The 18,141-nt window shown below is 33.7% G+C and overlaps 1 protein-coding gene across 1 annotated transcript in view; it reads left to right on the top strand.

Annotated features, from left to right (window-relative positions):
- The window catches only part of LOC115454112 (general odorant-binding protein 70), a 35,495-nt gene extending 19,249 nt beyond the window's left edge, over positions 1 to 16,246 (top strand). Inside the window, exons 3-6 of the mRNA XM_037443624.1 lie at positions 7,831 to 7,931; positions 8,816 to 8,851; positions 11,964 to 12,114; positions 14,167 to 16,246. Of these exons, the coding sequence (XP_037299521.1) occupies positions 7,831 to 7,931; positions 8,816 to 8,851; positions 11,964 to 12,114; positions 14,167 to 14,255 (377 nt within the window). The 3' untranslated portion in view covers positions 14,256 to 16,246. The remainder of the gene's footprint in view (positions 1 to 7,830; positions 7,932 to 8,815; positions 8,852 to 11,963; positions 12,115 to 14,166) is intronic.
- Positions 16,247 to 18,141: the final 1,895 nt, after the last annotated feature.

Raw genomic sequence — 18,141 nt, 5'->3', positions numbered from 1 at the left:
TTTGTAATATATAGTATACTTAACCTTTATTTTTCTGCACTCTATGTAGACTTATACTACTCTATATGGACTCTAATTATGAGAAATCTCCCACTCCTCCGTGCACGTAATGTACTTAAACAGGGAACGAAATTTTGTCTTCAGTTATTAATATATAGATAATTATTATAAAATCACACGTTGAATGTTTTTTAAGAGTTATTTTTAGCGATGGAATTAAAATATTCCAAAGCAGCTTCTAGACACTAATAAATACATTTTAATTTACTATTGTTTTCTCTTATGTAAATATAATAAGCTATTGAGAAATCATCTTGGTTTTAATTAATAATTATACGCAAATTAAATGGCGTAACTTATGTCAATGAACCATTTGTCAATTAATATGTTTTTCAAAACCCTGACGCTTTATTATGGACCGTTTGCATTGACGGCTTCGAAGGCAAAATTCTAATTCCATAGGAAAGAATATGGTCATGGCCATGCGACGTTCTTTAATAAGCCGGCAACGCGCTTCAAACGAAACTAGAACGAAAGTAAACGAGATGCAGTCGGTACTTAGTCAATTCTCGATAAAAAAATATTTATTGAAAGGTTTGAATAAAATTTGCTTAACATGCTTACAAATTACTTATTTTAATTCGTTTATTCTTACAATTGACTCATAATTAGCGGTTGCGATAAATGATTACTATCCACCGTTACGAACTAAATATTTTGAGCGTAATAAGATCGCGCGTGTTCAAATACCCATGTGTAAGAACCTTTAGCTCGATCAACACAAAGCTACATAAGTGCAAGTGAATGAAATAAAATGAAGCGAAATGTGGACCTTTCTAACAAATATTTTTACCATTAAGGACCTAATCAATGTTTGCGATCAGCAGATATTTGTCGCAAGTCTGGGTTTTGTGAGATCAAAGTCAATGTTTATTGATAGAGTTTTTGTACGATAACAATGTTATTGAAATCATTGAAATTTTTTTTTAGCCACTAAGAAATATTTTTATTGAGCCACAGGCTACAAAATATCGCACCCTTAGAACTAAGTGATCTAACTCAAAATTTATATATTTTCTTATTATGTTAAAAAACGACTTTCCGTTTATGACGAACAAAAGACAAAATGATAAAATAGAAACAGGAATTCTCACCTTCGACGACGGCCCATTTCACTGCCCTCTACATTGCTTTCAATTTTTTTTTATATGTTTCCCACAAATCATCATTTTTAAGTCATTTTAGTTCTAAAGGTGCAAATTATGTCGTTAAAAAGGCGCACCTTAACAAAGTTCAAGCCCACATCAGCATTGTAGTGCACTACCGGTACTATTTGTACCGCCTAACCACCAAGCTATCCGAAACTCGATCACCGGTCATGCGCTGTCAAGGTCAGCGGCAGTGAAAGTCATCGCCTTCGAATCAAGTGATTTCATACATTTGTATTCCAGTGTGCGTTGACACGTAATAATGACGCAAGCGTGAAGATAGTTAGGTCTTGCTAATCTAGACGCTAAATTGGTATGATAATTTTTGTTATGAATTGATGCGGATATCATATTGACTTATTTATTATAATAATAATTAAATAAAAATAAAATAGTATTATATTGAAATATTTGGTATATTTGGTATTCAGCACTGTTTTGATCCTATTAAAATTTCGGGTAATTCAAATGCGTCCTTACACACACTTACGCCTTTATCTCCGAAGGGTCCTCTATCAATTGTTTGAAATAATTGTCAGCGATTGACAGAATGCGCGCTGCAAATTCATAGTTAAGACGGGACGTCTGTCGGGTCAACAAGTAGTTAGCACAAATTTACTTCAAAATATGTTTAAATATAACTTACCTAAATATTACTACAACATATTTTTATTTCTTAATATACAAAATATATCAAGAATACAATACGGTAACACAAGTATGATTCAGCAAGCTGGTCAATTTTCCTCTAAAAATAAATTAACTTATTGTTAAGCAATAAGGATGTCATCATTGTTGTTCAATTTTAATGCATTTCGCATCCTCACTCGACTCATTAATGTTACATCCTTTTAAATCCAATAAAGACAATAAAATAGTCGCGAAATCCTAGCACATCGCGGATTTTAAAGAGATCGTGCAGGTTTGAGACGCTCGCCGGCTCAACCTTGCTTAAAGGTTAGTCGAATTCTTTTCTTGGACCATTTATTTAGAGGTTATTTAAGCTGCAACAATTATTAGCTGAAACGGAAAAGTAATGTAATAATATCAGCTCTGAATTATATACTGTCCCACTGCTGGGCACGGGCCTCCTCTACTACTGAGAGGGAGTAGGCCTTAGTCCACCACGCTGGCCTAGTGTGGATAAGTGGACTTCCCACACCCGCAAAATGCTTACGGAAACCTTCTCAGTTATGCAAGTTTCTTCATAATGTTTTCCCTCACTGTTAAAGCAAATAATAATTCACAAAGAATACACACATTATTTTAGAAAAGGTTGTTTGGTAAATCTGACAACGTTGACAGGAATGGATACACTGCTGACCTAAAGAAATAAGGAAGCCAAATGCAGTTGCATAAGGAAGTCGTGAATCCACAGTAGCAATTTTTACAGTGGTCGAAGTTAATGCAACACTTGCCAAATATCGAATTCGCTATTATGTTGTAACCTCGTGATTGCGTTGATGGTCGTACGTAAATCAATTTTATCCTTAAGAAAAATCTCAAGTAGATATATACAGTACTTATAAAAAATTCGCAAAGTTATGCTTAGTTGAAACACTCGATCAGCTGTAAGTCAAAACCCGCCATCTTGCTTCTTAAGTAGGTTTGAACTAGGAACCGGTGATGTTTTTGACAGCTATTCAAGCAGTTCTTAAGCACCTCTTAACGGTAAAACAAGTTTATAAATAGGACTGTTAATGTATTGAACTATTTAATAATCAGAGCTTAAGTTATCATTAAAGAGATTTTTAAACAAATCTCCGCTGTCAAAATCATTTATTGCCGACTTAACTTCTAGAAAATTATAGGTCATATTATCTTGGTTATACTTACTATACATTTGTTCGCATAAGCAGGAGTATGTATATTAGACTCGAGCTAACATAGCATATCATTTACGAATCACCGTGAAAAAGTTACTTCACTTTGAATTTGGAAACTAGGTTATATTTTGATATGGCATAAATTAAGTATATGCATTGTTAATTGAAGCAAGAATATTAAAAACCATTAACCATCAAAGCTACTCAAGAGATATAAAAACATCTATATATTTGTAATAAAAAAAAATTATCATGCCGTGCCATAAAGAAAAAAAGTATCAGAGATCAATTCTAAATTCAAAATTTATATTTAAAATGTGAAACGAATAACTTTTTATGATGGTAAGTACAGGTGCCAAAATATTCCATAACGGTGTACAATTTGTAGGAATCTGTAAACCGCTAAAATACGTTAGTTAAAACATGTCCTCAATGCATATTGACAAGCAGAGCTCACATTGTGTGGGCACTCGCAACCTCTTATAACCTATAAGGAAGGTTGAAACTTTTAACTGTAATATGTGAGATCATTTTGTGACTCACGGATCACTAGTTCTTTATTTAAATGTTTAAAAATATGCTGGCTGAAACCAGACTATCCAAATGTTTTTTGTTTTTTTTAAGCGTATTTATCAGTAAATGAATTAATATGTTATTTCGATGTATTCAGAATATAAATAGATTTTTAAATTCACGACGCAAGTTCGGATTAGAAGGATTAATTTTTGTTTATGAAATTGCTGATTTTAGATATCTACGGTTTCTTATTTCTCCATAGTTTGCAACAAATTGCAAAATGGAAATCTAGTGAAACAGCCGTCAATAACTAACATACTATTAAAAATTGTGTAATTTCAACTATTGCACTAAATATCTAACCAAGGTTTAGATTTTCCTTTTTATCAAATGCATAAAACGAATCATGAAAATGTTTTGTAGTTAATAGTTCTTAATACGTATCATTAAATTGTCGCCATCCCCTTGACCGTTCAAATAATTATAGTACTTCCCTAATTGTTTCGAACAAATTGATGTTACAAGAAGCATAACATATAATGCATTATTTAACAAACATTTGACTCACGAAGCGGCGCGAATCGTGAAATAAACAAGAATTCATTTCGTACATTTGAGGTCAAACTGAAGTGTGCGCCGAAAAAGGCACGACATCACGCCATTTTGAACGGGAAACGATGTTTTACTCTTAATTTGCGCCTTAATAATTATAACCCTAAATGCTGTATTTAAAATTTAATTTCCTGGAAGCGTTTTGTAAAAATACCCGTCATAACAGGACTTGTTTTGCCTCATTGACTACAGGTTTAAGTTATGTCCTCGAGGTAACAATTAAGAAATTATTCCAGTAACTCATGAATAATTTTTAAACTTTTATGCATTTATGAAATATTTTTAATACACATATTTGTTTGATATATTGTGCTATGAATAAATACATAATATTTTTTTTACTTATTTGATTTTATTTACTGTTAGAGATCACCAAGCAAACAAAATATAGAAAACCAAATTATGCTATGTATTTAATTTATGTCTGGTATTCGAAGGTACCGGTCTAGCCTAGTTCCATACCCCTGGCAAATATGTTACTTTTTTTTTAATAGTTCAAAATTAGCTTCTTTTTGCAATTGATCTCGTAGCTTCAAGGATAGTTCCTCAATTACCCAATAATAAAATAATTCCTCAAATTACAGCTATCGATTTCCCAATTACACAAATCAATTAATAATATTTATTTTCATTGCAGGCCGGTCAGTTTCACAACTGATTCACTCGTGCAATTTAAAGCAATTATTTAGGTATTTATATTTTTATATGCTATTTCCAAACACCTCCTTGATATGCCTAATGGCTGTGTATGGGCGGGCTGGTATGTCACGCAATATTTCAAAAATATGAAACGGCCTTTTTTCTTAAGTTACATAAATAAGGATACCAAAAAAAAACCTGAAAAAAAGAAAATTCATTTGATTATCAAAAACATAAAGCCGAACATTACAATACTACGGAAACTAAAAACATAAAGAATTTCGCGGCGAAAGCTAAAGATAACAAATTAAACACTTATTTATTAGCCTTCATTTATTGTAATGTTTCTATTGACCCATATATCATGCAGGTTTGCGTAAAATTGCATAAGAGTTGCAGTGGCGGGACACGCGATGTGCACTCGACTGTTGCCGGGTTTGCGGTTTTGCGAAATTATTGCTACATTGTCGACCATCTCTATTCGGCCACAAGTGTATTGGGTATTTTTAAATACATACATTCATGCCTTATAATAATATCAGCCCTGTATTATATACTTGCCCACTGCTGAGCACGGGCCTCCTCTACTACTGAGAGGGATTAAGCCTTAGTCCACCACGCTGGCCTAGTGCGGATTGGTAGACTTCACACACCTTCGAAATTCCTATAGAGAACTTCTCAGATGTGCAGGTTTCCTCACGATGTTTTCCTTCACCGTTAAAGCGAACGATCAATTCACAAAGAATACACACATGATTTTAGAAAAGTCAGAGGTGTGTGCCCTTGGGATTTTAACCTGCGGACATTCGTCTCGGCAGTCCGTTCCACACCCAACTAGGCTATCGATTCATGCCTTAACTACGAAGATATAGGCCGATAGGCGTAAGAGGTGTGAAGAGACCCACTTTTCTCTAGACATATTCCGTCCTATGACATTGTCATGATGAGGCAATCAGGCTACTTATTTATAATAAACTTTTATACAATTAAGATAGGATTTTTATCCCAGAAAAGTATATTACATTTTGTCCTTTCGGGAAAGCGTTTCCAGAGCGGAATCTTAAGCGAATACCAATAAAATATTTGAAATATATAATACAATATCACTGTCTTAAATAAGCTTGTATCAGCGTACATCGAACCAACGTCGAATGGTATAAATTACAATTAGGTATATTGAAGGTTGCCTGGAGTGAGTGGCACGATTTGGTACTTCACGAGCAAGGCAAACAGATTATTTAATTAAAAAGCAATTTATATGTTACATCGGAATAATTGGTATGGTTATTTATTTAGCGTTACTTATTCAAAAGCTATTGTAATAGAATGCAGCTGAGTATTGATTGGATGCATACGAGTTTGTAACACAACCCAAAACTTACCATACGGCATATATAATGCCGAATAATGACTCTCAATATCTCTAAACTAGTATAGATAATATGTAGAGATACGTTCAAACTTTGTTCTGATTCGTCCATTTCAGACCCCAATAAGTAAAACCGTGGTATACACGAGTAAACCATAAATGTAAGATCAATATGTATACATAAGTCACGAATAAAGTCGACTTGAAAATTAACAAGTAAATTGCATTGATTGTTAGCCACGTTGCTTATCTTTATGTGTATGTATGCGCGCGTGTGTGTGTTTACACTAATTTAGTATTTATGGCCCAAGACCGTAAACAAAGCGAAATAACAGCAGCGATAGCCTAGTTGGGTGTAGAACAGACTGCCGAGACGTATGTACGCAGGTTCAAATCCTAAACCTCTGACTTTTCTAAAATTATGTGTGTATTCTTTGTGAGTTATCGTTTGCTTTAGCGGTAAAGGAAAACATTGTGAGGAAACCTGCATACCGGAGAAGCTAGGGTTTTCCATTTAAATATATTAATGAATATTTATAATATTGGAATTTATTTTATTTTTATTTATTTATTAAATAACCCACCAATGATATATGCATCTAAAAATCACAAATAATAAATAATAATATAAATTGTAATACATATGACTAAAGTATGCACAGCATTCTCATACAAAATATAACATCTAGATTGATTTAAAAATAAATAATTATAACGCATAAACTACGTGTGGTGGAGATGAGTCTAATTACTAGAGGAGCGAAATCGCATAATAGTAGACGAATCATATAAAAATAAATCTTCGTCTGAAATTCATCGTATACGTAATTCCTGATACGTATAGTTTTGAAACAACTTTAAACTATGTTATGAATGAGTCCCTACTACTCGAATTTCTGCCACGGCGGCCATTCCAACGCAGATCAGTCAAGTATGCAGAAGATATCATAGTGCACGAGTGTGTGCGAAATACACAGGTGCTTTGTCTACTCCTACACTCGCGTAGTCCAGTTTGACGACGATCAAGCGCAGGACCAGCGGCTTTACGTGCTTTCCGAGGCACGTGGGGATCACACTGCCATCTTCCTGACTCCGACCTGCGACTAAATAATTTTGGAGATAGAAAAACTTAGTCACTATTATTTTGACCCGACCCTGGATTCGAACCTTGGGCCTCAGCATGGTAGTCGTACTCGTACGGGGTATGCATTATGCATTACCACTACGCCACCAATGCAGGAAATATAAATGTCTACTATACAACGACAGCTTATTACAAGTTCAAATTCTCCTGCAATTTTAATGTCTTGATTCAGGAAACAAGGAAAATACTATAAAACCCGAAGACCAGACTTTAGTTACAATGTGTTCTACGTACCCTTGACGAAACTAACATAAGAAGACATTATACCACATACAACAGGACACCGATCATCATCATCTCAGCCACAGGAAGTCCACTGCTGAACATAGGCCTCCCCCAAGGATCTCCACGTCGACCTGTTGGAAGCGGCCTGCATCCAGCGACTTCCTGCGACCCTAGCCAGGTCGTCCGAACACATTGTAGGCAGGACATCCATCACTGGAACTCTTTTAAGCTAAGATTGAGAGCAGAACGTATTTTTCAATACAATAATAATATCAATGTTTCTTATTACAGAGGCCCTGGACGTGATAAAGGAAGAACACACCATGCCAGCTCAAAGGAAACGAAACAAGAGAGAAGTCCCCTTCACACACGATGAGAAACGGATCGCCGGAGTAAGTATAAGACCTCTTACGCATACCTTATGCATCAGTAACGTCTCCAATAACAAAGAACATAATTTACTTTACCGAAGCCTTTTGGATATAGAAAATATCTAGAGCCCACTATCTACTAAATATGTATGTACATATATCAAACAGAACCTAGAGAAAGACATTTCAACGTCATAATGTTGGGTCAGTTGCAATGCTTGTACTTAATTGGGCCCAATTCCGGATTTGGTGATTGTTTTCCGTCTTTGGTATATTCTAATAATGTTTTGCAACTTTACATAATCACATTTAACGGTATAATTTTAAATTCTTTCATGGCTTCGACGAGATTTATTTCAATTAAATTGGAACGCCAGACAGCATTTGCAAAGAGAATATTTACGCAATGTTCTTAAAATTGTTACGTGGAAGTCTGACCAATTCAATTTATATACTTTTTATACTATATTTGAGTTCGTAGTAACATAAAAGCTTTTTATATCTAAAGCCGCAATTAATGCAGTATAAGTACCCTAGTTATTTCGGCCCCGTGTCGTAATTTTGAGCTAGCTTATTGCTGTATCGGAAATGTGAATTCATAAATTGAATTCTAATCTCAGGCAAATTAATTTTATAACTCAAAAACCCATGCAAAAGTAATTTTTTTGAATAGGAAACACTATCAACACAACGTTCACAGCTGCGCTGAATTACCATTAGACCAACAAACCAAGAATATTAAATCGCAAAATGCATTTAATAATCTCATTTCAACATAAAGCATTAAAAACTTTTTGACTAAACACGTGTAGAGTTAATTGTACAGCAAAGATTGCTTTTATTTATTAGAAAGTGAACGACATATATATGTATACTTTTATACAATTGTGTTTTATTGTTTCCAGTGTCTACTGCAGTGCGTTTACCGAAAAGTGAAAGCGGTAAGTACGACGCAATTATCTTTCTTAACTTTAAAATCATTTTACACCGATTAAAGAGCGCGACACGATTTATTCCGTTCTGTGTCGAACCGTGTCAATAGATTTATAGAAGACAATGTTTTTGTTGTCGTGTGAAGATATCGATGGAAACAATGCTTTCTTTTTATGATTTAAGACCTAATTTTCTGTGTCATCTTTGAGAATTGCTGCACATTCGTTTGGTGTTAATAGAATTAAAAGAAAGTTATTGTTATCTGCCTCCGCTAAAGAAATACTAGTACATAATGCTGATTGATTTATAATATTATGAGTTAACTAGGAAATAAATACATTGTCAGTAGGGGAAAGGAAGGCAAAACGAACCACTTAACAAAAAACAGGTATAGAAAAGAAACTATTCATTTTATTAAACTTCTTTTAAGTAAAAGTAATGAACATTATTAACTCTATATTACGTACGAATCAGGCTTTGATAAAATCACAGGCAACAAAGATATTGGACGATTTCTAATACCTTCAATATGTCCGTTTTACCTTCATGGGTTAGGCAAAACGGACCACACATGAAGGCAAAACGGACTCATATAAAATTAATTAGTCAGAACATATTTCACATAGAAATACTGTCTCATCATCCTCATCCTCAACTCCTGCGCAAGCGCAGTGTGTCCATAGATGACATTTAGGACATTTTACCCAACCTCCGCTTGATTCTGAATATAAGTGAGAACAGTACAGGCACTTAGCGTTATCGTCGTCAGACGAACTATAATTTTTCTTTGTTTTTGTGTTTTTTATATCAGATTTCTTTCTAGCCTTTCCTTTTTTAGATTTATTTTGTTTATTTTCACTTTCCATCTTCCTTATTTTCTTTCTTGCTTTTATTTTTTTAAGTTTTTGTGTCTTTTGTGAAACTAAGTGCTTTTTCAAATCTATCTAGTTTTTTCTCTGTTGCTTTATCAATATTTTGAGTAGACTTATATTTCTCCAAATTTCTCTTCAAAGCTGTCTTTGGTATCAGGAACAGAATAGCAGCCTTGTTGAGGTCTATTTCACCAGCAATCACTTTCTCAATTGCATATTTCATGCTGGACTCATTCCAAGAATTCCGATGCGATTTTATTTTGTAATTATTTACGATCTAAAACAAAAGCAAAAAAGATTATTATGATATTAAAAACATTATCTTCCCCTAATTTCATTGGAACTACACTAAAATTCTCGTTAGATACTCTATTGAAGTCAAAACGGCACCCCGGTCCATTTTGCCTGGGTCCGTTTTGCCTTTTTGCTATAAACAACAAAAATCTAAAATTTGGAGATTATAAGTTGAGATAAAGTCTGCATACTTGGTTATTAGTTAAATCATATATCATTTCACACACAGTTATTATCAGAACACATTATCACTTCACACATATATATCATTTCACACACAGTTATTATCAGAACACATTAACAAGCCAAACCAAAGTGTAGGCTAAATGAAAAATGAAAATTTTAGATCAAAATCTCAAAAAAATAACTTACCTTGATAAGTCAGTGCTTGTGCGGTCGGTAGAATTGAATACACTGACAGAGAGCGGGAACCAAGCGGCCAACATTTTGATGTGACAAAGTCATAGATGCGGTTACTCGTTTAAAAATTATCAAGGTGTACCGTTTTGTCAACAGGGTCCGTTTTACCTTCCTTTCCCCTATAATGAAGTCAGATGTATGATTTAACGTAAAAAAATAAAGTTAAGCTAAATCTGAAAGTAAGATGTTGTTAAGGAAAAATAATTAATGATCTGACCGTATTCCTGACGTATAAAGAAAGTAAAATAACAATCGATTACACCAGAATACGAACAACTTTTGATATTACAGGAGATCGTTCAATATGACGATGATTATAACATGTTACATGTAAGTGAATCAAAGATGAATGTAGACGACCTTCAATGATGAAACAGATAGTTTTGATAGTTGTTGACATATTAAATAAACTGGGGATTCTAAAAACAAACATCGATAAAATACGGAAAGGCACAATCGCTTGTTCAGACTTTCAACAGTAAAAAATAACGAATATGGCAGTTTATTAGGCGGTTATTCTCATGACGGCCGAGGTCAACCTGGTTGTATCTGCAAAAGAAAACGAATTCGACGAAGAAATTCATTTTAAATCGAGTTTTAATGCTTTACGGCACTGTCACGAGCTGATTGCTCCAATTTGTTTACTATAAAACATGTAACCTACGTCGTAAACTCTGAACAACCACCACACTTTTCGATCGTCGGCAAAAAGGACCATCGCCTATTTATTACGCTTGAAAAAAAAATCACCCAACAGACACAGAAACAGTCGTAAAACTCGTACGAACACGCGGTAATTTGTATTTTTATATCGGTGCCTATTGTGAGCGGTGATATTAAATTTTAACCCGCCCTCGGATCCCTTGAAGGTTTCTGACGTGTTTCTTTTTTGATATAAATTCGCTTTATGAATATTTTACTTCGTGATCGCGTTAGTTGTCTATGCTCCAAGAGCTATGCCTGAGGACATGGCAATAAATTAAAACAACGTTAGGTACACAAGAACCAATAAAATATATTTTAGAATTGAATACTGAGTCATTTTGATGGTGCCCTTCGTCATGCTTGCTGATTCAGTGCAAGGAAATTTAAATGTTGAAATAATACAGGACTGCTCGATTTATATTAATAAATTAAATGGCGATGTCAACAACAATTCGGTTGGAAAGGTATTTTTGCTAAATAGCAAATAATGACCTTTTTGAAACAAGTGGATAATCTCCAGAATTATTAAAACGTGAAATAATATAGATTGTCTTCATCTTTTTTGTAAGAATATTTAGTCGTTTATCACCCGGCTACCTACTTAGTATATACCATCGGTCACATAAGTAAATGCTATTCTTCTAGAATTAATTATACACGTTTTAGTTTATTATATAACTTCAAATCGGCTGTTACTAGGACTCATCTCCAAATTTCAACAATGGAATTTACTACTTTCCACTCTTAAAAGATTTCACTGACAATTCAATCGGTGGTACTAAAATTTTGACCAAAGAGAAATCAATAAAATCTTTTACTACTATTCCAGGTGGACGGCTTCGGATTCCCAACTCTTGAGGGTTTGGTGGGATTGTACTCCGATGGCGTCAACGAACGTGGTTACTTCATGGCCGTCCTTGAAGCGTCCCGGGAGTGCCTCATGAAGAACCACGACAAATTCTCCAGGACCACGCCTATGGGTGAGAATTAATACATAAAGCTATAATAAAAAGCTAAAAATAAACTAAATAGAAAATAAATTGGAAAGTAAATTTTAAAGGAAATACTGAAAAATGTATTGGATATATTTCATTATACATAGTTCCTTCATAAAATACTTAAAAGTGTATGTCTTGGTAACAATATGGTATTTAATAGCATTTAATAATTATTATGAACCATCAGTTTTTAAAAATGAAATAATTATAATGAGATAAAAACAATCTTGACTCATGATAATTATAAATGTCTTATTCCCTCTATCCTTATCTAACTTTATGATTGGATCCAATAGAGTTAGGGGTTCGTCTTAGCCATCTATGGAATCCAAAGATATTTGACTTGAGTAAAATATCTATAGAATATTGATCGACTGACAAGTTCAGGACCTCAATCCATAGCCCATCTACACTAGCAATAGACTAAGGCGGCGATTGCCACATTACCTGAATAGTTTCAAATTATATTGCGTCTTAAGTATAATTAAATAAACTAGATACATTGGCAGTATAATGAAGCCAGATGTATGATTTTACATAAAAGAAACAAGTTAAGCTAAATCTGAAAATAAAATGTTGTTAAGAGCAGAATAATGAATTATCTGACCTTATTCTGACGTATAGAGAATGTCAAATAACAGTCGATTACGTCAGAACACAAACAACTCTTCATATTAATGGAAATCGCTCAATATGACAATGGTTATAATATGTTACATGTAAGTGAATCAAAGATGAATGTAGACGACCTTCAATTATGAAACAGATAGTTTTGATAGTTGTTGACATATTAAATAAACTGGGGATTTCTAAAAACAAACATCGATTAAATGTACCGACGCACAAATTATCCAAAAATAAGTTTTTAACATTAAACTCGGAGTTAATCCGAAAATAAATTTATTGTTCAACAAAACACACCAAGATTTATTTATATCAGATAAGTGTATACGTGAACCACTCCGCACATTTGTTTTTTCATACATAATGGTGGTAGGTCTCTCATATGTGAGAGCCTGGGTAGGCCAAGCAGCAGTGTGTAGTAACTGCTGTGTTCCGGTTTGAAGAACATTGTAGTCAGTGTATCTACTGGACATAAGGACTTAACATCTCATGTCTCAGGATGGCGAGCGCAGTGGAATACCAAACAATACTTTGTAATTCAAGGTGTTGGATGGTGTTTCTACTGTTTATGGGCGGTCGTCTCGCTTATCATCAGGCGAACGGCAAGCTTGTCTCATCATTCAAAGCAATAAAAAAAAACAGATATTTAAATCTAATTGTAACAAATAACAATCCACAAATTGTTTATAAGTAGTTGGTACATTTTAGCGTAACTTGTGTTCAATTATAGTTATTAACCAAATCATAGTTACATGCATAAGTGTAGTGAAGCATAACGACAATTAACTAAGTATATCGTTGAGGAAATGTCTACATTGTTATAGTAGTAATTCAGTGTGTGCATAATATATTAGTAGCACCTAAGAATCAGTTTAATTCTCGATTAGAATATTCCAAGAGAATATTTTTATCAAAAGTTGAGCAAACAAGCACGCAAGAGATCAGCATTCAGCATCACCCAGAAATTCCAATACTAAAAACGGAATAGTAAAATCCTTACAGTAAAACTTATGTGGAAAAGGAAACATTGATCTCCAAATAAATATGATACTAATATCAGCCCTGTTTTATATACCGTCCCACTACTGAGCACGGGCCACCTCTACTACTGAGAGTGCGGATCAGTTGTGCAGGTTTCCTCAAGATATTAACCGTCACCATTAAAGCAAGCGATAATTTACAAAGAATTCTCACATAACTTTACAAAAGTCAGAGATGCGTACCCTTGGTTTTTAAACCTGCAAAATTCATTTCGGTAGTCTGTTCCACTCTTAACTACACTATTCCCCAACAATTTCCATCAATTTCGTAATCAACGAAAATTAATGCCAAACTATATTATACTGCTTTCTGTTTTACAAAAAATCGAAACAGGAATCATTTTAATTACCAATCATCTTTATTTTTCAGACAACGGACGCAACTGTGACATATCCTTCGACATATTCGAGTGTATATCGGATCGTATCGGCGAGTACTGTGGCAACGCGGGACTTTGAATTCTCCATCAGCTTTACTAACCCTGCACACATTATTATATGTCTTGCAGTTCTCTCACACAATCGATATTGAATTTGCAGCTTTACCTTTTGGACTTCTGATAGATAGTGACGAGTTACTACAGCCTTTATATTTCTCTATATAATTATCAGGAGGAAAAAAAATGTTAATGTTTGTAGTTCTTTCCTATGTCCGGAAACAATATTACGTCATAATTATTTCGTTTTACAATTAATTTTAGAAATATTTCTACTCAGTATTAGGCCGGTGTCTGGAATTTGTGCCCGATATTGCGATAGACTCGCCCGTATACATTATGGGACAGAATACACACGTTGGAAAATGGGTGCTCCTGTTACGCCTCTCCCTACCCCTTCAGGGATAAAAGGCGTGAGTGTATCATGACAAATTATAACCCACACTGTAAAGCAATCAATGTGAGAGTCGGCGCGTAATAAATTCCTAAAAAAACAACCCTTGTTATGACCGCTACATCAAATTTAACTTGTATTTGTTACTACTCAGACAGAAATATTATCAGCGAATGCAATTCACAAGTTAATAACGTATTTAAATTGAAACTGTCCAATAAAATACAAACGTAATGGTCTTGTTGTGCACGAACTCATTAAATCGAAATTCTCTTAAAACAGATCATGCGAAGGGTCCGAAAAGTCGAAATCAATACAAGTCAATTGGAAACGATAAAATTGGAAATGTTAAACTTAAATGATGTTATTAAAAGTCAAAGCAGAAATGTTAATTCGACAGCAGTTAACAAACAGACACTGAGTATACTTAATATACTGATATTTGAAAGTGTGTGAGAGTCCAGCTTTCTTAAAGATAATTTTAGTTACCACCACAATAAAAACCATTAGATATCTTATAAGATAATAGAGACATGTTCTGGTGATTAGCAATTACGTTGTACAAATTCCCTGGCGTATATCTTTTATCTTACTTTTTCTCTCACAAACTATTTCAACTTCTTTTATAGACCAATAGTTTTTAATCGCCAAAAAAGGGGGTATATAGAAGAGGCAAGACTATAAATGTGCATTCAGAATTTTTTTTTATACGTAAATGACATGAGCTAAAATTTTCATAAACGATTATTTAATGAATGACAATACTTAATTATAAATTATATGAATTGATTAGTGGACGCTAGAGAACCAAAATTTGTATCAATATAACTTTTGTTCATATATTACCTATTTTATGGATAATTTCGATATTATTATTATCATATGAATCAGATAAAGTTATTACTTCATTTTTGGTAATTTTAAACTAGTGGTGAATTCTTTTGTTTTATGCTCCCTTTTTCATTAAACTCTTCTATTCTGAAAACAATTTCTACTTCAATACTATACAATATACACGTTTAGCATTTTACTATTTTATCTTTAGGTTTAATTTGCTCTTTCTTTATTGCTATCATAATTTCTAACAACTATGTCCTATTAGTGACTTTAAAATGATGCATCAAATTATCAGAATATGTCTCAATGTATATACAGTGGAGAATTAGTAATAACTATACTAAATTGTGATGCTCAATAACTTTTAGATATTTTATGTATTTCTTCCAAAATAGCAATATTACCTTTAGATCACATCTATGTGACATTGGCCTTCCTAGCATAATTTATATCCTAAGAATACATAATTTGCTATAAAATACAATATCAATATTCATAGTACCTTCATATCAAATAAATCTCTTTTAAATTTTGACTAGCAGGACGACCTATTAGTCTTACATTTGATGGAGATTTATTGAGATAATACTCATATATGTACGTATATAATTTGTATATTTTTATAAAGGAAATAAATTCAGCTTTATTCATTTGCTTATAAGGCTTAGCGGCCGAACTGTATATATTTTATTTATACAAACACATTCTCTTAGAGAAATCTTAACGAACTGATAGATTAATGTAGTTCTAAGTTTATATCTAATAAAGCTCTGTATATACTTTTTATTGTTTTATTTCAATCATTTTAAAATGCATTTTTTAATACTACCACTGCTGTTAATAACATCTGCACACCCAGTACAGATGTTATAGACTAAATATGGGTATTTGTCGACTTTAAATAAAAATGAATGGAATTGCCATGAGCTAGACTCACTGTTAAATATTTGTGCAAGATTTAAATCGTATTTGTTTAATTTTTTTTGTGCAATTTTTGGCAATACTTTGCACATTTATTTCAAAATAAAATTTGTAACTCTCCACCTAATTTGATTTATTTGTTTTTCTTAATATTAATTTACTTTGGACGGTAATAAACAAATTACAATTCTAAATTTATACAACGTGAAAAGAAAAAATGGAAAGAGTATTGAAATCTTATCAAAAGACGTCGAGTTTGCTTTTAAAATTGTAAAAGGCACTTCATTTGACTTCAGAGTCAGCGTCGGATATACTCGTATTCAAGCATATGTAATATTCATTCTACTCTTTAGATTTAAAAAGTTATTATGCTCTGTATAATTCGTGGGTAAGTCGGGGACAGATGGGCACATGAGGGAGACAGCTTACATTCATCACGCATAAAACATGATTTTAGGTATTTTTGAAAAATAAACTACCAAAATGTTCCTTATTCAATTGTCTATTGGTGCATATAAAAATGACGTGTACTTTAGGAGGAGATGTACGGAATCAACAATTTGAATGGTACTTTCATCCTAAAATTAACGAAGCAATATCTAATAATAATAATATCAGCCCTGTATAAGTATACTGTCCCGCTGCTGAGCACGAGGCTCCTCTACTACTGAAAGGGATTAGACCTTAGTTCACCACGCTGGCCTAGTACAGATTAGTAGACTTCACACAGCGTCAAAATTCCTATTGAGAACTTCTCAGGTATGCAGGTTTCCTCGCGATGTTTTCCTTCACGGTTATGGCAAGCGTTTACTCACAAAGAACACACATAATTTTTAGAAAAGTCCGAGGTGAGTGCCCTTGGCATTTGACAATACGGTTAGCCCGCCATGTTGCCGCCACCATCTTAAGGGGAATTGTATAGTGAAGGGTATGAAGGTGAGTTAGATCTAACTTCACACAGACGACGTGGGCACAGCTAGTTTGAATGTAAATACTTTTAAGAAACGACACATATGTCTTATATGTTTGACTATTGGTAATGTTAGGCGATTGATGTTACTCACAAATATCGACTTCACTACGACAAAAAATACAAAAGAACTTCAAATTATAAGTCCCTAAAGATAATGCATGAGTGCGAACATCGGACATTGTGTAGGAATGAAAGGCATGTCCAATGCACTCAGATGTCTTCACACGATACCAGACAGAACTGCTTTATACGCAAAGGCTTATTCATAAACAATACTGTCAAGTGAACCTTGTTGGCGAGAAGCTCGATTATATTTTACTTGACTGTATAACGACTATAGAAAAATGCTAGTAGTAGAATATTTGTTACCGTCGGAATAGCGATCTCCGTACAAAGTGTAAAACCTGCCATAATGGCCTACGTGTGTCTGTTACGGATAATGCCTATTAGTCCATTGAAAAGTTACATTTGGGGTTGCGTTTTTTAGAGGACGCAATTTTATTTTTTAGAAGTGTAGGGGGGGTCAGTGTAAAGCTACAGCCAAGTTTGTGGGGTCGCCACCCTTGTCCCACGGCCGCCATCTTGAGTTGAAATGGTTTTACGATGTATCTCTTAAACTATTTATCTAACAAAAAATTATAAACATTTTTGTTGCAAATTAAATTCTCTACAACTTTGGTCCAGTAACTTTTGTCGTAGAACTATAAATAAAAAGTTATAAGCAAAAATGTTAAGCAATTGCTTCATCTGTCCCAAAGCGATTCAGGATCCAAGTAATTCGCG

The sequence above is a fragment of the Manduca sexta genome, chromosome 26 (genome assembly GCF_014839805.1).
Source record: "Manduca sexta isolate Smith_Timp_Sample1 chromosome 26, JHU_Msex_v1.0, whole genome shotgun sequence".
Lineage (NCBI taxonomy): Eukaryota > Metazoa > Arthropoda > Insecta > Lepidoptera > Sphingidae > Manduca > Manduca sexta.
Note: the sequence above shows the minus strand (reverse complement) of the source record. Positions and strands in the feature narration are given on the sequence as shown.